The following is a 19,006-nucleotide window of genomic DNA, read 5'->3' as shown; positions in this document are numbered from 1 at the left end:
ATATCAGCCGTAAGTCTCATCAATAGATGAAACTTCTACTTTTTTGAAATCGGCTAAAAATTAGTGCCCAAAAATCAATCATCTAGGAGGCAAAATTAAAAATATATATTATTATGTCGACTTAGAGCTCTGTTGGTTGGAACGTATTGTTTTATTTCCGTTAATAAAGTGTAAGTGTTTTTTGAAGACTACTTTTCCTTTTTTTAAAGAATTACTAATATTTTTACCTCAATCTCCTTTCAAACGTTTATCTTGGGTCACCCTGATAAGCGGCCCATATTCCGTTCAGACCTTTATAGATACTTTAAAATTAATGAATATTTTAAATGATTTTTTATTTCTTTGTTACAGAGCCAAAACATCGGTTCCTTGAAACAGGAGGACGCAAGAGAGGCAGGCGTATGTTTTACAACAATTTGTATGAAAAAAACAAAGACAAATATTATTACATAAACATTGTTGTTACTTCAAATTTAAATTACTATAAAGTGGGTTTAAAATTAGTATTCAATGTGTAATTAATTTTTTAAGTCAAAGTTCTTGAGTGTTAATATTTATTCTAGATTAAGTAAGGTTTGAATCTAGTCATAGATTGTAATCATATCTAAGTAAAAATGCGTAAATAAGTGTATGTCAAATTTAATGTAATGACATTAATTTCTTAAAGCAAAAATGTAGTCATTAATTGTATAAGCAATTAAATAAAATGGAATTTTGCAGTTGTATTAGTCATACTTTTTAAATTACAATGCGGCAAAGATCAAAGAATGTCCTGTAAGCTATAAAGCTTACATTATACATAATGTAAATAAAAAAAATTGTGCTAATTAAAAAAATCAGAGGGTACATGGCATATTTATTTCTAATAAATTTATAATTTATAATGTCTATAATTTTAAAATACTTAATCATATAAAAACAAAAAAAAACTGATTATACAAGTAATATGAAAAGAAAATGTAGATTATGTATTCTTATTTAATAATGGTTTTCATATATAATATGTTTGATTTTATTGAGCCCGAAAAAATACGTAGAACAATGAGTTTTTGTTAAAAACCCGATATCAATCTCCTTTTATGTCTTGGGTAAATATAATCGAACGTTTAATTTCAAGCAATATTCAGCGATTATCATGAGTTGTATGTGATACTTATTTAGGTTATTCTGTAATTGTAGAAGTAAAATGTTACTTACGGCAATTTCAAACTAATATGGAAAAAAACGTGGCCGCATTTTTTTAATCTTCAAATATTAAAAAAATATATTAGCCAAAAATATTGTTTCTATAAAAAATTTAAATAATTTGTATAAAAATTGTGAGTAACAGTAATTTCTTTATAAAGTTTTAATGATATGTAACAGTAACAAAGTAAAGTCAGCCTATAAACCGGTGTCATTGCTGGGCTAAAGCCGCTTCTCCATTAGCGGAGAAGGTTAGGAGCTTGTTCCGCCACGCTGCTCCAGTAAAGATGGTGGTGTCATATGTTTTTCTTTTCTTTTTCGCTGGAAAAACGCATTTACGCGTTTGCCCCACTGAAGGTGCCGGAATACCCACTGAAAATCAACGGTACTCACTCCGTCTCTTCGAGGGGGCGTCACGGGATCGCTTTCGCATCCTACTGTGTCGCCCCGAGAACATACCATATGATAGATTTTCATCTAACGCATGCAGCTTACCCAACTATGTTTACGAAATGAATTATAGACACAAATTAAGCACATGAAAATTTAGCGGTTGCTTGACCGGGTATTAAAACCACAATTAGATAAATAGAGAATTAGATTAGACTAGGTATTGTGGGCAGGACGCTCACCTGATGGAAAGTGACTATCACCGCCTTTAGGTACCTGCTACAATGAAGATATAATGGATTGCAATAGCGTTGCCAACCTAGAAGGAATGAGTAATCTTTTTTTCTTGACCGTTCGTAAGTTATATCAATTCGGAAAAATTTGAAGGCTAGTTGCATAAATTGGTTATGCAAAGCAGAAAATGCTTGAACAGAAATCCAGTTGGTTTGGATGGAATTTGGAATTCTGACGCAATGTCTAATGGTGTAATTCAGCGTCCGCTTATTGTTACTATTAATCCAAAAAATCCTCGCATCATTTACCGTGAGTGATGCGGTAGAAGATGTAGATGATACAACATCTAACATCTCTATTATAACGTAACGGTAACGTATTGGTACTAGAGAGCTCCGGCCATAGATAGCAATACTCCATGTGAGGCCGAATTGCGCTTTGTAAAGTTTTAGGCTACCAGCCAACTAGAAGTACTGTCTCGTCTCCTGCTGAGCACACCCAGCTTTTGAGAAGCGAATTCACTTTTTTATTCCAACTGGTTGCGGAACTTATCGAAACTCGAAATGTTGACACAGTCATTTATCGTAATTAAAGACGATAAAAAGAATTTCTTGATGCGCCTGAAATGAAATTAAGAGCAATGAATCTGTGAAAAATTAAATATAAGAATATAAAAACTTTTCCAATACAATGTAATGCTATTGTTATTGCTCTCATGTCGATTCGGATTGCCGAGACTAAGTGTGTTGTGACTATATATGTTTTCGCACACATTTGTGTACTATAAATACTCTTATCTCTTGGGTAGTAGTTTGGTATTTATTATAGACGCAGTGGTTAAAAAAGGTCATGATGACATTATTTACAACTTTTTTAATTTATTTTATTTGTTTATTTATTACGAAATATTGATAACGACTTCTCAAAATCATTATACGATATCAGAAGAAAATAACAATGGCAGGACGACTGCTATATACAAATCTGTCTCAGTCATCAGCGCTCTTTCATGTCAGTAACACAGTAACAATGATCAGAATTTAATACGACATAATTAAGTTTTTACTTGAGAAACCAATGTGTTTCATATATACAGTTGGAAAAAGCAATTGATTGCATTTGTTTTGAAAATTATTTTTAAATTGTTCATGTTCTGAGTCCACTCGTGTTGATCACTAAGATGATCATTTAATATTAAAATAATAATAATAACAATGTCCTCCAGAACGATTTCGGCCACGGCTGCCAATCTCAAGAGAGATTAGCCAACTACGCAGGAGATATTATAGGGCACAAGTGTGTGCGCAAACACAAGTGCACTCTCTATTTAGGCGTTCAGGCGCAGGACCAACGGCTTGTGCACGGGAGTGTACACACTTCCAACTTCCAGACTCCGGGCTGCTACTGAAAATTTTCTGACAGGAAAATCCTATAACTTTTTATTGGCCCGATCTGGAATTTATCTGGGAAATGAACCTAGGACCTCCGGGTCTGCGGCCTTACATCAAGCCACGACCAACGAGCAGTCAGTAAAAACAGATAGCATTGCATACACTACAAAGTCATTATAATATTATTTAATGTGTTCAGTGAAATTGCAATTTTTACGTAGTGGTAGAATTTACTAGGTGGTGATCACATACCATTAGATAGTCCATTTGCCCATCCGCCAACATAATATAAAACAAAACAATTTTAACTAAAATTCGTTGGTGATACCATATTAGATTAAATTCAGGTGATTAACAAAATCGCCATGAAATTATAATATCAATAGTGAAATTATAATAACATGGCTTTCACATTAAGCCACCGATATAAAGTGGGTATAACACGTAGATTTTATAATATGTTTAAAATGACTCACGAAAATCGCCTGTGGCGTAAATGCATTGGCAACAGGCTATAAACCGGCTGAGTACAGGAGACAAAATCGTGTGGAATAAGAATTGCATTACATACATTAAATTTTTATATATATAGACTATAAAGACTAAAGGTACATTTTAAATGAATAAAAAGTTCTTGTATATATATTAGATATTTTTTATCTATAACTACTAATATTATAACGCGGGCGAGTTTATAATATATTTTTGAGTTAGTCTCAGAATATACGAATACTCGTCCGTTATGAAAATATTTTTTTTAGATAGCCGGTGGATTAATAAGGTACTTCACGATACGGCCCTGAGGAATAGAGCGGTAATCCTAAACGCCAGCCAATCCTGCACTGTTGGCGGGCTCTGAAATAGTAATTAATAATCTAAATTACGTAAGCTAGTATATAACCATGTTCAATCATTACAAAAGTTCATTCATTATAAAAGTATTAGTCTCTGAATGCAAATCTTATTTATTTATCAAAAAAGTCAAAAGAGAAGTAACTTATTCATTTATCTATACAAAACGTATAAAAGCAAAACTCTACGTAATAATGGTAATGTACTCAACTCGTTCACATTCATTCATACATACACAATCACAAAGCTTTAGCCATCAATAAGGGTCAAGTGATCTACTGTTTAAAAAAAATCAATACATTTAATATTGCTTTTGTTTAATATCGTATATTAATTTTTTATAATTCTTAAGCCATAAAATCGCTAGGGCGATACTAAGTTGCAAGATTTAACGCACATTACACCTACAGTACATTTTAATGGTAGGGCTTTGTCCAAGCCCGTCTAGGTAGGTACCACCCACTTCACATATTATACCGCCAAACAGCAATATTTAGCAATGTTGTGTTTCAATTTGAAGAATGAGTGTATCGGTGTAACTACAGGCACAAGGGTCATGACATCATAGTTCCCGCAGTGGCGATGTATGTTATGGTTAATATTTTGTACATGGCCAATATTTGTAGACACTTACCATCAGGTAACCCATTTGCCAGTCCGCCTAACTATTTCACAAAAAAAGCCAGTTACGATACATTGCAAGATAACGATGCAATCTATCATAACTTCATTCGTTTTATTTCGTTGAGTAATGAGAAACTTCTTTTTAACAAAGGGTCTCTTAACTCAATGATTCGGTTTCAGGTGACCACGGACCAAATTATCTAATAAGGGGCAACCTTTTTTTGTTATATAAATTAGGAATTACCCGTGTCAAATGGATAACGAGATTTCTATTCCATGATTCACTGGTTCTACTATATTCTATTATATTTATAAAAATGCTACACATTACTTTTACGGGCTTTCCTCAAGAGTTACTATTTTTAAAGAGATTAAAGTTATTGTATATATTTTTATTATTGTATAATATATATATATATATATTGTAAAATATGGTTTTTATAAGCTACACTACTTGTACAAGATTGATAATAATAATTATATAATAAGACTGGATGCGGAATGAGAACCGGCTTGGGAATAGTCTATGTCCTATGGATCACGATTGGCTGTTGATGATTAATGATGGTAATAAGCTAAACTATCTAACTAACTATGGTGAAACTTAAATTGCGTCATATTTAAATATGTATACAAAATTTTATCTCGATACTGTTAGCTGTTGAAGAATTTTTGTTTGGAGTCAATCCTGGATATAGGAATAGGTCATGCTTATAATAAAAAAAGCATCCATCAGAATTTAAGATCCGTAAGGTAAGAAAAAAGGTCTAAGAATCAAAGGTCTTGCAAGATTTGACCTAAACAAACAAATAAACAATCATCATCAAGTTAACATATTTTTTTTTAAATGTCAAGATTGGAGTTTTGTTTTTTTCTATCAAGAATTTATTTACAAGATTTATTTTAACAAGATTTATTTACTTCAGAAAAGCCCATTACCTGTTAATTTACCTTCAAAATGTTATCAAAAAATAGCATTAATAAAATTACGATACGGTATTTACCCTGACAGCATTAATATTACTAATAATGAAAATAATTTATAATTCGCCTTATTATCTTAACGTTAAGTTTATTATCTAATTAACATACAACTAGGTAATAAACTTAGTACTACTAAGTAAGTTGTTGTTATGTTACAAAAATATAGTTAATGTTGCAAAAAACAATTGGAAATCCACCTTTGGTAATATTAATATACTAAATATGTAAGCCTACAAAATTACAATATTTGATTATATTTTTTGCTTTTCAACTAATCTAAATAAAATTTAAGTTAATCATATATTTGTAAGAATTACAATAAAGGTTTCATTAAATTATAACTGTCGTAAAATAGGTAAATTAATATAAAGTCATTATAAATTAAGTATGTTTAAATATCTCGAAATGACGTAAAACATTTTGGATTGTTTTGAATTTACCGTGAGAAAATTACATCACTAATATACACAGCCCTATAATGAGAAATAAATAATAATTATAGTAACTAATATCCTTGTAATGAAGATCTATTTATAGTTCTGATGGTTGTGTTATAGGAGCGTCTTTACTTCATGCCTGTATTATTTATATACACTATTGATATATTTTCTGTGAAATGTTTGTCAAATAAAATAATTTAACTTTTGTTCCTATGTGTTTTCATGTCTCTTTTTTATTAATTTTCCAAAACTTAACTTTTATAAATTATTTATATTTTGTTTATATATATTTGAATAGGAAATGATGATCGTAGTCAATGTCTTTTCCACTCTTTTTAAGCTATATGTAACTATGTATAAATGTTTAATATATGTTAATGTACTTTAGCGAATTAATAAAAATTATGTACTGAATTATTTGGTTGATTTTTTTTTATTCTAAAAGTGGCTAATATTTATGGTTTTCAGGAAAACATTTTGTTTTTTTTAAGGTCTATTTAACGTTTTTCTGGCCAAAATAGCCACGGCGACTAATCTCAAGGTATAAACTGTCCAGATGATAAAATAGTACATTAATGTGCGTCGTAATCACAAGTAAACTTTTTATTTTCTCACTTACCTAATCCTATGGAATGGCATCTGGAGTAAGAGCAGGCGCAACCTGTAGCGTTAAGGATTTGATACCCACAGAAAGAAAATTCCATTAATTTTAAGAAAATTACGTTTTATATTGGTTTATTAAATTACGTATTCATGGTTGATTAAAAGTAACTAATATTGTGTGATGTTGATTAGGTAACTCTTTCAAGTTCCTTTAGAAAATTCAAATGAAAAAGTAACAATCAATGGGTAACAATTATTATGAAAGGCTAGGCCTGCTACTAGGCCCTAGGCCTGTTCCTAGGCCTACTAGACCTGCGACCTCGGGCCCGTGCCATCATAGCCAAAGGGTAAATATGTTACTGGCAGTCCCAATAGCTCTACGTGCTTTCTGTGGCATAGGATTGTAGACAAAACCATTTTTGTTATTTTTCTTGTCATTTTTATTGAACTTGAAAATCCAAACTTTATGGGCCCGGAACATGAACAAGAAATACCACTCTCGAAATTCACCCAAAAAACCTTCAAAGCAAATGCCAACAACAACTTTAAAAAGTTTTAATGAAATAAAAGATTTACGAGCGAATGGATTATGATCGAAAACAAGTACCTACTATTTTTTATTTCTAAGAATTTATCTTCTTACGAATTTTCCATTGTATAATATTCATCTCACATAGAAACATATAATTATTTTTATATTATTTTTATTTAATTCAATCGTAGAGGTAAAAACGAGATATATAATATTAAGTAAAGATGAAATGTTTTAACTGTATGTTGAAATCTGAAAATACGAGGAATAGCGAGAACAAGATGAAATGATAGTAGCGGGGGATTTAGATAAAAACAAAAACGTAAACTGAAGCATTCGCTTTTAAAAAAAAACATTGTTATATATGGGTATTGAAGAAAACACACTGTTTTTTTTCACGATGAAGCTTACCCAAAAAAAAGCCGATATGGCCCAGTGGTAAGAACGCGTCAATCTTAACTTATGATCGTGGGTTCAAACCCGGGCAAGCACCACTGAATTTTCATGTGCTTATTTTTTGTTATAATTTATCTCGTGCTTTTAGGGTGAAGGAAAACATCGAGGGGAAACCTGCCTGTATCTTATTTCACTTAAATTCTGCCACATGTGTATTCCACCAACCCGCACTGGAGTAACATGGTGGAATAAGCTCCAAACCTTCTCCTTAAAAAGGGAGAGGAAGCCTTCACCCCAGCTGTGAGACATTCATAGCCTGTTACGGATTACGGATAGCTTACTCAATCAACTAATGCAAAGCCTCGCTTTGTCTAATGTGTCATATTAAATAATTATTATAAACTACTACGCTTCAATGTAAGTTAAACGATAAATAAATTGTTATTGAAATAGGAGACGTCTATTGATTTAATATTCATATCGGCATTAGTGCGTATAAAGGTCTCAATATCCTGTCAGTAGGAATGATTGAAAGACAGGATAAATTGAATTAATATCGTATCGTATACGGTTCGACTAAATTATATATTGTATATAAGTGAACATATAGCAAGAATATGATTCATTAATAATAATGTTTGAACTTGAATATATATTTATGTTATACAATAAAATCTGTGTATGTCTTACAGCTGAGACAAGGCTCGAGGAAAAGGTATGAAGTTTATTCCACCAACCACCAATATGGGTTGGTTAAAATATATGTGACAGAATTTCATCTGCCATATGCAGGCTTTCTTACGATTTTTCCGTCCCCGCTGAGCACGAGATGAATTATAAACATAATTATGTACATGAAAACTCATTGGTTCTTGCCCGGTTTGAACTCACTAACTTCGATTAAGATTTCTTGTTTCTAACTTTTTCATCTCGCTATATAGAAAAACATATGAACGCATCACACTTTGTCAGGGTGTAGCAAGCTTGAACCCTAAGGGCGGGCATAACGGGAGGTTTTTGGTACCCCTGAAATCCCCCCAGGTATTGGAGGCCCGCATAAGTGGGCCAACCGTCGGAGAGTCAGGGTAGTATACATAAGCAATACCGTGACATTCTCCAAACAGTAGGGTACTGCTGGTTTTAGTGTGTTTTCCAGCGCCTTCAGCACCTGTTTAAGCGTACCAAATATTGTCGAATAATTTCACTGGATTAGCTGTGAAAGCATAACAGACAAACATACAAACAGAGCTACTACGCATTTATAATATTATTACAGATTATTATTATTCACTTTCTGACATTTCACGATCGTTATCTGTGATGAGTTTCGAGATTTTGTTCTAACAGAATAGCTCTATAAATTACAGCTGATTGCGGATTTTTAAAAAAATTACGAGTTATTCTCGTTATGGCACTAAAAATAAACGGTCCACACGTCAAACTTTGTGATTAAATAAAAAAAAAACCATAATGGAAAAGGTGTGTTATGTGGTCGTGTGTTTATTTGACACGACACGTTTTTCGTAATGCCTTTGATGTATCTAATGATACTAAACAAAGCCTCAAGGTAAATAGGATAGAACAATACTTCGTCTTTTATTATTTCAGAGAGACCATCGTGTACAACACTAATAAATAATCTTTGGTTTATTATGACCACAGATTAAATCTGTTTCCCTTGTGTGAATTGTAAAAATTTAACGAAATAAGAACATAGATGTCTTCTGAAATAATTGTATCAGTATTTTTTTAAATTATTAATTTATGTATAAGGCTTCCGCTATAAGGTACCATTTTTATTTTGATACCCTTTTTATGGGACACTGAGGTGACAGCCAAACCACAATTTATTAGAGCTACGCCGCACCTAGACAGGTAACCACCACGAAACAATAAATGTGCCCAAATTGCGTATTTATTCCCTAAAAGTTATGGACCATGATAAAACAGCGTTTTATTACTGAATCAATAACACAAGTAAGTCTCGAGCTTTGAATTGTTTGTCTTATAAAGTTACGATCTCAAACTAAGTATTCAGTGCATTGTGAGTTTAACGAGTCTATTCTTGGCTAAAATCTGTTTAATAAATTGTATTGTTTGGGGTTCATTTATTTATGAAAAGACTTGTTACTTTGTTTCTTTCTCGGTGACCTTTATTGAACTGCATTAGACAATTATTCAACTGTAGGGCCATTGTGTCTTAGAATATTATTTTGTCTATCTTCATGCCCCCTCTCCTCTCCGTCACCGTCTGTCTACTCCCTGTTGTTTGCGTGGTACGTAAACACAAACTTCGTTGCTCTATTGTTATAATAATAACCGTAACAACCTGTGGATGTCCCACTGCTGGGCTAAAGGCCTCCTCTCCTCTTTTTGAGGAGAAGGTTTAGAGCTTATTCTACCACGTTGCTCCAATGCGGATTGGCGGAATACACATGTGGCAGAATTTCACTGAAATTCTGCCACATGTGTATTCCGGTGTGGTTTCACACACACATGCAGGTTTCCTCACGATGTTTTCCTTCACCGTAAAGCACGAGATGAATTATAATCACAAATTAAGCACATGAAAATTATTCAGTGGTGCTTGCCCGGGTTTGACCCACGATCATCGGTTAAGATTCACGCGTTCTTACTACTGGGCCATCTCGGACTAATATTTATTGTTATAATAATAAGAAAAGTATATTTATATTCTATATGAAACTTGTTGTTACTATTTATTTGGCTTCATACGTACATATTTATTAGTTTTCTTTAATTTTAAATTCTTTCATTAGCTATCAATGATGTTTATCTGCCAGGCCAATTATGTTCAAATTTTTTTCTCGCTGGATATATAAAATGAACTATGTTTGATAATATTACATACATTCTGCTTATTTAATTTAATGTGTAGTAGTAGTAGCTTATTTATACTAATGAATTTCTTGCTATTTAGTTTTCAGCAGATTCTACATTTCGAATTGTTTGTAACTTTATATTAATAGCAGATTTGTAATATGAATCAAAAGGTCTTGTAGCAGCCTACGAATAAATTCGAAGCTAAATAAATAAAAATCCCATAATACAAGCATAGTATGTAGTAAGGTATGTACCAAGGTAAGATGGTAACAAAATTACTAACTAATGATGTTTAGAGGAGAAAACACAACGTCTAATGGTACAGAAGAGCGTGTTTTCTTTTACCAAAGCGGACGAAATGAATTGCAATAAAAAATCATTACTTAGAAACAACCCGCGACTTTTGGTTAATGTCCATTTTGTTCTCTATTATCTTATAATTTAATATGCTCAAGAGCAATGCTCCTGTCTTTTGCAGTTTTTTTTTATATTTCAGCATTCAATATATTAACAATTGATATTAACTATTAATACAATGATGAAACGTATTATATGAATGAATAGTCTTATTATCTTGAGAAAATATACATAATACGATATTTTCATTGCTCGATTTAAATCTTTTAATTTACATCGCTGATTTTCTAAGCATATTGCAATGTTTCCGATTAAGTGAATCAATAAGAAATTCCAGTCGGAGTTGACTAAATTGAAGAAAATGTAAATTGCCCCGTGCCCAGGGTGCGAATTCGCTTCGTGATGAGAATGTCACTCACACTTATAACTGTCTACTAATGTAACTCGATTATAAGTCGAACCAAATATGAGGCCTGGATTACAGGATATTGCTATTACGGTCAAAATCAAAATATTCCTTATAGTAGACATAGACGCGCTTTTGAATAATCATATTACATAATACTGTATTCAACAGAATAAAATGTAAGACTACAAACGATTCATAATGGAGATTCTACCGGGAAGGAACGGAAATACACTCAGTAGTTACTTTTTACAACCAAATTCATAAGTATGTGTTCATTAAATAAAATAAAATTTATTATTTATCCCGCATGAAAATTAATAAATACTAGTTTCACGCTCATTTATTATCTTCATATATAGCTAACTAATATATACAATAATATTTAACTAGTCTTTTAATCAGAAATAGCCCTTCTTTATCAAATATTTAAATAACCCTTATTTATTTTTTATTTTTTTAATTTATTGATAGGTCAAATTAAAGTTAAAATAATTATATATTTTTTTTTATTTTATTAATTTATTTTATTGCCAACACATTGCAATACAAAAAAAACAATAGAGTTATATAATATGATCCTTGAATTGTAGCCTTCAAATTAGGTGTTTCCGAACCCATAAATCTTATTAGAGTACATATTATTTATGATGGAAATAATATGTATCAATAAAAAACTGGTTTTATTCTTATAATACAACAAAATATTCTTGCGACAACACGTAGTTGTTCTTACCTGTCAGGTGTCTGGAATCTTCATTGTTAGGTAATTGTTATTGCAAGTGTCTTCAACCATTTGCAGAGACTATGGACAGACAAACACAATATTATATATTAGTGGTAGCTGTTTTATGTTTTAATCATTGTAAATCGTCATCTCATCATTTGTCCATAGGCATGATCCAGCAGTGGGACTTTTACAGGCTGTTACTTACTTCATCGTCATAAGATAATATGTTTTATATTTCGTTCATATTTTTGTTGAATCAAAAAATACTATGTGTGTGTATCACTAAGCCTTCAAATTCATTGACTAAATCATTGTATCATCAAAATCACAGTATTTTATTATTAATATGTAATAAAAAAAATAATTGAATTCAATTGTAAATTTTAATAAAATCGTAAAGATCATTCATCTGCTAAAGTATATAATTACCAATTACTTTTTAGATGATTGCTCAGCTTTTGAATGAAGCGATCGCCTACAGGCCATTTCAAATAAAAATATAATTTGAGTTTGAAGCCTACGATTGTTACATTTGAGTTAAAAGAACTCGCTGACTTTCATAAAGACTGTTCACAGATCCTGGGTGCTTATTTCCGAGCTGGTATGCCCGAATTTGAATTTGAATAAAGATTTTGGTTTTGCATTTACTTGTGATAAAAATTAAAAATAAACTTTCACAGCCAAATCCACTGACTATAGCTTGTTAAATTTAATAAAAGTAAAATTAGACCATAACCGAAAACATATGAAATTTATATGGAAATTTTAAGATCCAATTTTCCGCAAGAATTCCCTCGTAGTAATATGCGGCTAATATTTACGTTTATGTTAGTAACCATTGTTTGAAATGGTGAACCAGCGATAAACAGTTACTTTGAAAATGTTTTCTCGCCAATATAACAATCATTATTATCATATTATTTTTATAATAAAGTAGAAAGCGGACGGCAAATAGGCCACTTGATAGTAAGTGCTCACCACCACCCATAGCTATTGACAACGTAATTATACCAAACCGAACTCAATGGTTGGAAAATTATTGACTTTAAGATAAGAAAAACTTTTCTAGGACTACACGAAATAATATGGTTTAGTTAATTTGTATTTATTTCATTCGCATTCAGTTAAATATGAACATGAGCAACACATTAATTAATTTATTTATTTATTTGGACCTCCAACAGTTGTCCTTAACATACATCCAAAACATGATTAACTTAACACCAATTTTGTACAACTAATTACAGGAGAACACACCATTCCCAACAACAATTACGAAAGGAAGTAACCAATGTATGTACAAATTAAAATAAAGAACAAAAAAAATCATCAAGATTTTACTATAATTTCCTTTAATAGCATAAAATATAGTCACATATACGTTTTTATACTATCTTCTTCTAAGCTACATATAGCTTACAACATAAATATCATGGGATCAAACCTTAATAAACCCCTGCGAAGTAGGGACGACGGTATTTGGCTATTTATCTGTATAAAATATGCTCATTTTTCAAAAACATTACATTTTATGTATGGTTATATACGTACTTAGAAAGACAATTTTAGATAAGTTAAAGTATTTGAACTTTATATTTAATTAGTAAAGTTCGTCGAACATGTTACATCCATTAGGAAAATTTAGTATTTACTCATTACTACTTCAATAAAGTTTAAAAGTAATACAAAGGAACGAGAAGAAAACAAGATCAATTAAAGTAACATCTTCTTTAAAAACATTAACGGCTTTATTAAATGTTGTTTAAGAGGCGAGTAGTTAAACACTGTTATCTTTTTCTTTCGAATGTCAAATCAATGATGGCAGAAAGAGAAACGTCAAATAAGCATAGTTTAGTTAATTCTTAAGAGTTCGTATTGTTATAATTATCGTGTGATCGTTAAATGCCAGTGAAATGGTTTCTTCTTTATTAATTTTTAACTTAATCATTGCTCTATAACTTCATAAAATAAAAAATATGTTATTAAATTTTACATAGTGAAATCATATACATATATCGGCGAACTATATATAAAACGAATGCTACTTTATATTCCTTAAGTGGGGTAGGTTAGACACCTCCTCCTTATCAGTATTCTATTGCCATCAATACTTTTTATTGCCTTATTCTTGTTTAAATGATGAGTGAGCCAGTGTAAAGACAGGGACTACTAACCAGCTTTTACAATTAGATAGTAACTTAATACATACATACAGTCACCGTTGGCTTAGTGACTAGACATCAGAACGCAGAACGGCCAATATAAAGTTATTGGGTTTTACTGTCGTTCCAGGCTTCTATTAATCTTAAAGTTGAAAATGTGTACATTCCCTTGCCTCGGAAAGCATGTAAAACCGTTGGTCCTACGCCTGAACTCTTACCGATCATGTCGGATTGCCATCCATCGGATTATAAATGAGAGAATAGAGAATGCATCTGTGTTGAGCACACATTTGTGCACTATAATATGTCCTGCACGGTCAGGAGAACATCATCATCATCATATAAAACAACACTTGGTGTTTTTTTTACATTTACATTATTACTCATATTCAAAATAAGACAACTTTTTCAACGCAATCGTTTCATTCAAAACATTTTTGAAGTGTGTTATTTTCGAAATATATACATAAACGCTCACTGATGCTTATAAAACTGGAGAGTTTATTTTGTTGAACGCGCTAATCTCAGGAAGTATCGGTCCGATCGGAATGTTTTTTTGAGTACACACTTCTTTTGTTTCGAAAGGTTAAATCATTTGAATTCAGGAACTTTAAGAATGAAGCAGTAAATATAAATGTCAACCAATATAGCAAACTATATGAAACTGACTTTCGTGCTCGTCATTCAGTAGTCTAAATAATTGTGAAACCGAGGGACAGATCTAGTATATTCTAAAACATTCAAGATTTCCTTTTTCAAATAAATAAGAGAATAATTAAGAGACCCTAAGTGAAATTGCTTAAGATGAAAGATTCTTTAGCGTCGATAATTACGATAAACGAATTATTTAAGACTGCCTCTCAGTTATCAACTTTATTTCCGTTTATTAATTTCAATAAGTTACTTTAAAAGTTATGACTGAGATGAGAAATGTAATTATATCAAAAAAATTAAGATGTCGACCAGCTTAAACAAAAAGAGATTATATTTTTATCCGTGCAGTGACGGAGAAAGAATACATTTCACTGCCCCTCTCTTTCCCATGGGTGTCGTAAGAGGCGACTAAGGGATATCTGAGCGACCATCTGCTCATCTGGTGGTAGGATGCTAACATCCGCCTGGCTGGTTACCACCGTACGCATGGTGAAAAACTCGTGAAGTGGCTTGCAGCCGCGTTTCGAGGTCAGCCAGCATACAGCCAGTGCCCGAGCGAGTATTGCCGCGATGGGTGTTGGTCCAGTGGAGACGGCTGTTGAACCAATGCCGGGGGAAACTGTATTGACCTGCCGGACAGGGAGACCTGAAGAAACGGCTGTTCCGCTGGCCGCCCGTGGCATAGTACAGGAGCCCGAGCGTGCCTAACCAGCTCGCGAGGCTGCCCCACCAGGCCACGCATAATCTCGGGGTGGACCATCGTGCCGGTTGGTGACCGGAAGGTGGGGTTCCGGAGAGGTTCGGGGGCCCTTCCGTCCGGCGGATCAGTATATTTTCCCTTTTGGTAACCATTTGGGAAAACACGCCTCCATACTTTGCCCATCCCATCGTGGCAATACGTCGCTCGCTTCACGACTCTTTTCCTTATTTTTCCAAATGGTAGCGCAACTAAGAAATAACGGTCGTTCAGCGGTGCACACCCCCACCATACCCACGCTGTTTGAGGTCGAGTTCTCTAACATCCGAGGACTCCACGCTAACCTCAACGCTGTCCACCACCATCTCGAGACAGCACGGCCAGCAATGTTGTTTCTCACGGAGACGCAAATACTCCGCCCTGCCGACACCAGCTACCTTAACTAGCCCGGCTACATGCTTGAAGAATCTTTTAAAGCGAAAGCCGGAGTATGCTTGTTCGTCAGGGCGGATGTTTGTTGTCACCGATTGCGCTGCTTGGAGGACCCCTCCTTCTCCATGTTGGTGGTACGTGTGGACCTGGTTCGTCAGATTAGAGTCTACGTGTGCCTCTACAGATCCCATAATGGTGACTTGGAGACAAGCCGATTATTTGACCATCTTAGTCGGGTGGCAGATGCTGCGCAAGAGCAGTTTCCTAACGCGGAATTGGTGTTTTTGGGGGATTTTAATGCTCACCATGAATCATGGTTGAAATCCCTCAAAACTGACCATGCTGGAACAACTGCTCATGCTTTTGCTCTCACACACGACTTGACCCAACTGGTTGATCAGCCCACCAGGATCCCAGACATTGATGGGCAAGCGCCTTCTCTACTGGATCTTCTGCTGACTTCTCACCCGGTGGAATATCAGGTTGTGGTTCAAGCTCCACTTGGTTCTTCGGATCACGGCCTTATATCTACCAAAGTGCCACAGGCCAAGCTGCCGCCATCAGCGGTATGCAAACGTCGCGTTTGGCACTATAAGTCGGCGGATTGGGACGGTATGCGCGAATACTATGCGTCGGTCGCTTGGAAGGAACGTTGCTTCAGTGGGAATGACCCGACAGCTAGTGCCGCTGCTGTTGCTGGCGAGATCATGCTGGGAATGGAATACTACATTCCTAGCTCAGATCTCGTCAGTAGGAGTACGCGTAACCGTTGGTTCACTCGTGAATGTGCCGATGCTGTATCAGCTAAGCAGGCGGCATATCGCAAGTGGATCAACGGCTGCATTAGCGGGGCATCTAACATTGACTCACTAAAAGCAAACTACAATAAAAATTCCAAGTCCTGTAGGAAGGCATACACGAGAGCGGATGCACAGCGCATTGTACAGATTGGTCATGACCTTGTTTCGCATCCTAGGGGCTCCCGTAGCTTCTGGCATCTGACCAAGTCTGTGCAAAACAATTTCTGCCAACCTTCGCTGCCACCGCTCAGAAATCCGGACGGATCGCTAGCTCACAGTCCGTAGGAGAAAGCCGACCTCCTGGCTAAACTTTTTGCCGACAACTCTGTGATCGATGATTGTAGTGCACAGCCACCAACAATACCTTCATGTGGCCACACAATGCCTGACATCAAAATCAGGCAACGTGATGTGCGTGCGGAGCTGCAATCACTTGATATACGGAAAGCTAGCGGTCCCAATGGAATACCAGCCATAGTGCTGAAGAAGTGCGCGGCGGAGCTGTCACCTGTGTTAACGCGCCTGTTCCAACTTTCTCTCTCTACGGGATGTGTGCCGGAGGCTTGGAGAAGAGCTAATGTGCAAGCGGTTCCCAAAAAAGGGGATCGGTCTGACCCGGCAAATTATCGGCCAATAGCTATCACCTCAGTACTTTGTAAGGTGATGGAACGGATTTTAAACAACCAACTGATCCATTACCTAGAAGATAACTGTCTAATTAATGATCGGCAGTTTCGACCAAAACGGTCCACAGGTGATCTTCTAGCGTACGTAACACACCTCTGGGGTGAAGCTATCGACAAGCATGGAGAATCGTTGGCTGTCAGCCTCGATATCTCCAAGGCTTTCGACAGGGTCTGGTACAGAAGTCTTCTCTCCAAGCAACAAGCATATGGTCTGCCGGCTCAGCTATGCACCTGGATTGCCAGCTTCCTACACAAGCGTAGCCTTCGTGTTTTAGTAGATGGTTGCGCTTCACAATTCTATGTAGTGAATGCTGGGGTCCCCCAGGGAGCTGTGCTATCTCCCACACTCTTTCTTTTGCATATCAATGATATGCTCTCTCTTGGGAACATACATTGCTATGTAGATGATAGTACAGTGCATGGTGGATACCACGGACGCGCAGTGGCTGGGCGGGCGGAAACTGAGAAGAGGCGGGAGAATCTTGTCATTGAACTCGATAGGACGTTAGAGCTCATCGCCAAATGGGGTTCTGATAATCTTGTTGAGTTTAATGCCAAGAAAACACAGGTATGCGCTCTCACAGCGAAAAAGTCACCATTTTACCCTCATCCGTCCCTCTGTGGCACACCGCTGATGATACAAAACAAAATCGCCATGCTGGGGATGGACGTTCGCTGCAACCTTAGTCCAAGGGATTACATCGAGGCTGTTATAAAAACAGCTTCACGGAAACTCGGAGTTCTGAACAAGGTGCGGCGTTTTTTCACGCCACAACAACTGTGCCTGTTATACAAAACACAGGTACGGTCTTGCGTTGAATATTGCTCGCACCTTTGGGATGGCTTCGCAAAGTACCTACTGGAGGCCTTGGACCGGTTGCAGCAACGTGCAGTACGCATTATTGGCGACGTAAAGGTCACAAACACCCTTGAACCTTTACAATTGCGTCGCGAGATAGCAGCGTGATAGCAGAGTGCTCTGAGGAATTATTATCTCTAATTCCTGCTTCCCCCTTCCTTCTTAAGTCCACGCGAGCTGGTTCTCGATGTCACCGCCTAACTGTGACATCAATTCCATCGCGCACAAAGAAATTTGGCAACTCCTTTCTTTGTCGCACTACCAAAAAATGGAATTCCTTATCAGCTCACTTACCTTCAAACGAGGCGTGAAGAGGCATCTTGCGGGCCGGCAAGGCGGGGACGGCTAGTACAGAACATTCTTCCTGACTGTACTGGCCGTTGTCGCGTTTGGACTCTACTACCACTTACCATCAGGTGGAGTAGTCATTTGCCATCCCGGCGCATATAAAAAAAAAAAAATTAAATCTTCTCGATAATCGATGTACCTATCAGCGGATTGAAAAACTTTTCGGAGAAACAGATTTGACCTGCTATTAGTATAAAGATGGTAAAGGAAGCGACAAACGAATAGCAAAACTCAATAAATAATGACAGTACATCAAACAATCGAGAATAATACTAGTCACAATTAAAAAGGAAAAGTGGTTCTACCCACGCGATCTTCATTTTATACATGAATTTATCGACAGCTGTGATTGTTTTGCAAAATTATCCGACACTCCGGTTAGCGTTATGTATGTATAAGC

At 35.2% G+C, this 19,006-nt stretch overlaps 1 protein-coding gene across 1 annotated transcript in view; it reads left to right on the top strand.

Annotated features, from left to right (window-relative positions):
* Positions 1–512, top strand: part of LOC126774849 (G-protein coupled receptor dmsr-1-like) — a 56,680-nt gene extending 56,168 nt beyond the window's left edge. The window contains exon 7 of the mRNA XM_050496486.1: positions 352–512. Within this exon, the coding sequence (XP_050352443.1) occupies positions 352–373 (22 nt within the window). The 3' untranslated portion in view covers positions 374–512. The remainder of the gene's footprint in view (positions 1–351) is intronic.
* The last annotated feature ends 18,494 nt before the right edge of the window (positions 513–19,006 follow it).

This window comes from Nymphalis io, chromosome 17 (genome assembly GCF_905147045.1).
Source record: "Nymphalis io chromosome 17, ilAglIoxx1.1, whole genome shotgun sequence".
NCBI classification, from domain to species: domain Eukaryota; kingdom Metazoa; phylum Arthropoda; class Insecta; order Lepidoptera; family Nymphalidae; genus Nymphalis; species Nymphalis io.
The sequence above is the reverse complement of the archived record's forward strand: the minus strand, read 5'-3'. Positions and strand labels throughout refer to the sequence as shown.